This window comes from Cibotium barometz, chromosome 49 (genome assembly GCF_041138505.1).
Source record: "Cibotium barometz isolate CiBa-2024 chromosome 49, ASM4113850v1, whole genome shotgun sequence".
Lineage (NCBI taxonomy): Eukaryota > Viridiplantae > Streptophyta > Polypodiopsida > Cyatheales > Cibotiaceae > Cibotium > Cibotium barometz.
The window spans coordinates 39,618,703-39,624,751 of NC_141094.1; the positions used below are offsets into that span (position 1 = coordinate 39,618,703).

General features: G+C 42.7%; 1 protein-coding gene across 5 annotated transcripts; it reads left to right on the forward strand.

Annotated features, from left to right (window-relative positions):
* Window positions 1–462: 462 nt before the first annotated feature.
* LOC147610572 (putative envelope ADP,ATP carrier protein, chloroplastic) lies at window positions 463–5,642 on the forward strand. Of its 5 annotated transcripts, none has more exons than XM_086786083.1 (11): window positions 463–590; window positions 926–1,428; window positions 2,395–2,451; window positions 2,816–2,878; window positions 2,986–3,042; window positions 3,371–3,454; window positions 3,683–3,751; window positions 3,832–3,944; window positions 4,224–4,393; window positions 4,497–4,575; window positions 5,084–5,642. In XM_086786083.1, the coding sequence occupies exons 2-11, from the start codon at window positions 931–933 to the stop codon at window positions 5,208–5,210; spliced, it is 1,317 nt and encodes a 438-aa protein (XP_086642209.1). In that variant the 5' UTR covers window positions 463–590; window positions 926–930; the 3' UTR covers window positions 5,211–5,642. The 5 variants fall into 5 exon arrangements, with proteins under 5 accessions (XP_086642209.1, XP_086642207.1, XP_086642208.1 ...); XM_086786081.1 differs by having other exon boundaries at window positions 483–741; XM_086786082.1 differs by having other exon boundaries at window positions 483–696; window positions 929–1,428.
* The last annotated feature ends 407 nt before the right edge of the window (window positions 5,643–6,049 follow it).

Here is a 6,049-nt window from a genome sequence, read left to right on the forward strand (position 1 = left end):
CGCTAAGGTTCTCATGCCCATGACAACTGATAGCTGTACATCATCTTCACGAGGACGAGCTCACAGGCGGCCGACGAGCAGAGCGGACGCATGATCTGAAGAGCCCACATGAGATTGACAACTGCAGAGGACCGAAGAAACGAAAAGAGCGGAGGAAAAGACAACTGAACATCATCTTCACGAGGACGAGCCCACATGCGACCAACCAGCAGAGCGGAAGGATGATCCGAAAAGCCTAGAGATGATCGCCCATGCAAAAAAAATACCCAGATCCAAGACAAGTTCAAAAATGGAGGGTGAAGATCAAACCATAAACCATGCAGCACACAAAACGGGAGCAAAATAAATTAATGAAAAACGAAAAATGTGTGGGCTGCTTGTAGGGTTGTGTTGTATACATTAATTGTACTTTTATCCAAATTATCATTAAAATAGTAGGGGGCAAATCATCTTCTCTAACTCCTCTTTGAAAGTTTGAAGGAGCCGACCTGAGGGCCATGTATTCTTCTTTTGCGGAAGAAGACCCCACATTTCTCATCATTTTTTTCCACACACTCTGTCTCCCTTTTGTCGCTTGCTGCACATATCAGGTTTGGAGCATACCCTTTTCCCGCTTCTGCTCCCTCTAACTCTCTCTACTTCCGAAGCTTTTGCAGGAGGAAATCTGTCGAATTGGCTTAACCCTCTTTGCCCAAGGCAAGACTCGATTAAAGAGCCGGATTTTGGATTTATCTGCACAAAGCAAGAATTGGGTTCCCTTCTTTTTCAACAATTCTCCACACCCACTTCTTGGATTTATCTATTAAAGAGCCAGATTTTGTTTTTCTCTGCACAAAGCAAGAATTGGGTTGATTTTTCCTTACCCACTTCTTGGATTTATCTGTTTACTCCAATCTTATGAGAACTTTCTCTTCTTATGATGCAGTAGCCATGGCGCATCCGAAGGGTAAGCTATGTCGGCAGACGAATAAGCAGAGGAATGTTGGTACACTTTATGAGGATCCTTTTGAGTTGGCCATTGAGGAAGCTTCCTCGAAGCTTATGCACTCTGTGTGCAATGTCTTTCGCACAGGAAACGCCAGCGTTTTCCACTCTAACTTTACAGGAAAACCCCAATTCAATTGTGCAGAGAGCCCACTCAAAGTGCCAACAAGGCAATGCAGGCACAGGAACCCATGTGGGCCTTCTCATCAGTTTGCCGCAGCGAGCTTGACATTTGCACCGATCACCAAATACAATCAAGATGAAGATGCAAAGGATGTGAAACAGGAAATCGACCACCCTTCTGTTAATCAACTCCTAAGCCACCCCCTTGCTGTCCTGTCATATGTCCCGAAGGATGTTGCCCTCTTTTTCGCGGGTGCCGTAGCAGGTGCCACTGCCAAGACTGTCACGGCTCCACTGGATAGAATCAAGCTATTGATGCAGGCATGTGGTCCCTTTCAACAGCCTTTTTTATCATTCCTCATTTAGGTCAATCTCTGCCTGTCTGGCAAACGAAGATTATCGTATAATAATCCATGCTTAAAAACGGGAAATAATCCATGCTTAAGAATGGGAAACGTTCCTGCCTTACAGTTCCCACCACATAACGTAGTGGTGAGCACCGCGGCATGACGTGGTTAGTTGTAGATGCTTGCAACTGGCCGTAATGTAGGGGTTGGACTTATGAGCGCTGAGCTTAACCCTCCTTGCTGCAGCCAGGAGTGTCATCAAAAGGGTTAGGGTCGGTCCCGCTCATGGGTGTGTGGACTTGATGGTTTTGGCCATGTGTAGGCTCCACAAACCCATTTAATTGGTAAGTTAGTTGCATAATTTGATCTACCTTTCATGTAAACCCATCTGGCTCTTCCTGAGGTATACCCATTTGGGCATAGAAGACCCTTTGGGCTGTATGTCAATTGCCCACATCCATGTGCATGTAAATTCTTCGGCCCTTTCTTAAGCCCATTTGGATGGTATGTTAGTAAGTAGATGCATAATTTCATCCATCGCCATCTGGGGCTTCTTTTACAATAGCATGCTGTAAACACATTTCGGCATACAAGCTATTTGGGTGATGTGATAGCTGTATAAAATTTGATCCATCTGGGCATGTGTAAATTACACTTTAAATTCTCCATTCTTAATCCTTTGATGTACACTTATATAGGTTTATACAAGTTGAACCATTTGCACTAAACCTATGTTACCACCGTAAAATCACTGCTATGCCAATGCCATTACATTGGCATCTTGATGGAAACTGTTTTGTGTCTATGTAGGTTGCATCATATTGTTATGCCTGTTTGTCTACACTCCTACCTTTTGATGTATACCCATATGGGCATGCTACTGCAACTTGGTCTCAGAGAATAGGAAGGAAGAGAATGACCATAGTATTTCTGGTTGCAGGTTCACGGTGTAAAGGCAACTCAGGAAAATGCAAGGAAAAACATTGGTTTTCTCGAGGTACACCTTTTGGTAGCTATTTCTTGCAAATTAATATTGTAGATCGTTGCCTGTGATTTGTTATGCAATGTGATGTTCAGTTTGCAAGTGCTCATATTGCCCACCTTTACGGACCTTCTTGGTTTGAGTATCAGAGCTTTGATCTATGGGTGATGGTCTAAGGTGGCTTTAGAAGGGACCTTCATGTCCAGGCCCACCCTAATATAGGTTGGCCTCCAGGGACCACCCTCCTCCTGCACACCTTAGAGGCTATCAGATTCCTCGGTGGAAAGTGTGGGAGGAGGGATTGGGCGCCCTTTCTGAAGCCACCCTATGGCTCAAACATTTTTTACATGTAGAGAAGTGCTAAGTGGCTTCTCTTCAGGCAGCTATGAAGATTGGAAAAGAAGAAGGGCTGCAAGGATATTGGAAGGGAAACTTTCCTCAGGTATCTCATGAAGATCAAGTTGTAATATTAAGAACTGAAAACTTACCATGTTTGGCATTGCAACTAGTTACTCACAGTAACTTTCTCAGTTAAAATATTGATGGCAGGTGATTCGGGTTGTCCCTTACAGTGCTGTTCAGCTTTTGGCTTATGAGCTTTACAAGGTATTATGAGTATGTTTCTTACAATCTTAAGAGATTAGGCTTTATACACAACAGGGCTGCCTGCTGTCAGGCAGCGGGGCGTGATGGGCAATCTTGCCAGTCCAACTCCCTGCCTGTCCTACGGTTGGGGAATGTTGTGTATCTTGCCAGTGCAACTCCCTGCTCGTCCTACGGTTGGGGAATGTTGTGTATCTTGCCAGTCCAACTCCCTGCACGTCCTACGGTTTGTCGATTGCATGAGACAGTATAATAAATTTAAAAATGCTAGTTGATTTATTCGCCAGTAGTTGTGGATGTCTAACTGCTTTTCATGTTTTAAATGTAACAGAAGCTTTTTAAAGGCAAGGACAAGGAGTTGTCCGTGGTTGGCCGGCTTGCAGCAGGTGCATGTGCGGGCATGACCTCTACTTTGGTGATACTCTAAAATTTTGTCTCGTATGAACTGTTTTTACAGTGTTTCATTCTTATCCCATCACCTTGGGCATGCTTGTTTATGTCATGTACCAGTAGTTAGAACTTCTATGACTGTTTTCATAGCAAGGGTGGGTTCAGAAATACTATCACGTTTGGGTCCATCCCCCCTTAAACTGCTATCTTCCTGGTTCTAATCAGAATAATGATTGGGTGTTTGTATCAACAGGTCACGTACCCACTAGACGTGCTTCGTCTACGTTTGGCCGTGGATCCAGCTTGTAAATCCATGATTCAGGTAAAAAGAGTGTCTCAATTTTCTTTTATTCGTGATTTGAATTGGCCTTTCCCTTACCTTGATTGCTGACAATGCTGCAGGTAGGATCTACTATGCTGAGAGAAGAAGGCCTGTCTTCGTTTTACAGGGGTCTCGGGCCGTCTCTGCTTGGGATTGCCCCATACATAGCTTTGAACTTTTGTGCATTTGACTTGTAAGTGGGGGACTTTTTGCCTTTATAAGGAATTTCATGTGATGTACGATTGCCACCCCCGATTAGTCTTAGGCCCAAGATCCTCCCGTAGTTACTGTTTTTCACTGCCCATAGGCGCTTTTTTTTATCCGGATGCCATCGAGGAAGCACCTTGTGGGGTTTTGAACCCAGGACCTCCTAGTCCTAGAAAAACACTTCTACCACTTGAGCTATCACCTCATTGGTGTACGTGTGCCATTCTGTTGTCCAATGCATTAATATTCCTTCAATTGTTTGCAGGATAAAGAAATCTCTTCCAGAAGACATCAGAAAAACACCAGCAGCGTCGTTCTTTACAGCTTTTCTGTCGGCTAGCTTGGCCTCGACTTTGTGTTACCCTCTTGATACGGTTAGAAGGCAGTTGCAATTGAAAGGCACACCTTATCACACGGTCTTGGATGCATTCCCAGGTAAGTCTTTGGAAAATTTTAGTGAGTATCATGTGTTTCTATCTGACTATAGTTGAGACCATGTCACATGCTCTTTACAGTCAGGTTTTCATAATCTTGACAGGTATAGTAAAGAAAGATGGACTCCTTGGGCTGTACAGAGGGTTTGTCCCCAATGCTCTCAAAAACCTTCCTAATAGCAGGTCTCTCTCTCTCTACATACATACATACATACATACATACATTACATTCATACACACATACACATTAATAAATGAATAAATAAATGTGTGGATGGTCTTTATTATATGTACTTGGTCTTATAGATCATTTTGGCCTTCTGTAGACGTTAATATTACTTTCTTTTTCTTTCCATGTGTGCATGCCCGCATGCATGTGACACCCACCCACCCAACATGAGCGCAACCTGCTCCCAACTGCCATGCACTTGCACTTTCACCATAATGAGCTTTGTATGGGCATACTTGTGTGTACAAACATGTCGTTTGCATCCTTAACTCTTTCAAACATACACAACACCCTTTGCTGTGTTGCCAAGAACTGTCGGTTTACCTTTTTGCCTTAATGAACACTGTAGAAGCCTGCAGGGGTTTACGAAAGAAAGAGACCATGACAAAAGAAAGAGATGATGAGATTCTCTCCTGGAGTCCCATGCTGGTATTTTAACTTCTTTCAGTGTTGGTTCTGCAGTATCCGCTTGACAACCTTTGATGCTGCAAAGAACCTAATCAGTGCCAGTCAGCAAGAATTTCAAAGGCTTCTAAGCATGAGACGCCCACACCTAGTTGTAGATGTCTGCCCGACCAAAAGTTCATAATAGCATCGCCAAGGGGGTTTTTGGGTTTAAATACTCACATGCACAAGCTCCTAAGCAAATGTCAAAGCAAAGGCTGTGCGTATTTTGTATTCTTTTATCCTGTGATATTAATAGGATTTGCCAAAGAAAAAGGATACCCTTATATGTCTCCCATGATCTAGGCTGAGGCTTATTTTTCAATGGCAGATTGATGATGGCAACCTGCACCCTAGTTTTTTCTTTGATAATTTAGCCTTTTGGATGGAGTTCATGTCAATTATGGTTTATCCTGTGATATTAGCAGGATTAACCATAGAAAAGGTATTTCAGGAAACCTTATATGTTTTTCATGGTCTAGGCTGAGGTTTATTTTGTGAATGGCCGATTGATGATGACAACCTGCACACTAGTTTTTGCTTTGATATTTTAGCCTTTTGGATGGAGTTTGTGTCCATGATGGTTTAAATGTTTGCAATTAACTCGCCATGTTGTAATGTTGTGGGTTTGACTCCTTACTCCATAGAGTTTTGAGTGAGGGTTTGGTTGAATGATATGGAGCATATAAACATTTTTAAGAAATTGTGAAGTGTCTTGTTGGCAATTTTTTTTTTCCAAGGCAATTTTTGATATAAAAAACCATATTGAAGCTCATGAATCGGTGCTTGTGCTTGTACTACAAAAAATATATATGCATTTCCTAAGTAGGCTACCATGGTCGACTCATTCAAGGTTTGTATGCATGGAAGTAGCCACAACATATGTGGGCTCAACTCAGAAGTTACTGACAATTGCAAGTCCTTGACATTGCAAAAGTGTGTACTTTTCCTTACTAGGATCTCCTACGAACTTATCAGATAATT

Excerpts from the sequence above, each read along its gene's own strand:
- LOC147610572 (XM_086786079.1), top strand. The coding sequence starts at position 898 with ATGAGAACTTTCTCTTCTTATGATGCAGTAGCCATGGCGCATCCGAAG. Across the intron at positions 3,043-3,370 it reads TGGCTTATGAGCTTTACAAG|AAGCTTTTTAAAGGCAAGGA; the intron begins GTATTATGAGTA and ends TAAATGTAACAG. Across the intron at positions 3,945-4,223 it reads AACTTTTGTGCATTTGACTT|GATAAAGAAATCTCTTCCAG; the intron begins GTAAGTGGGGGA and ends AATTGTTTGCAG.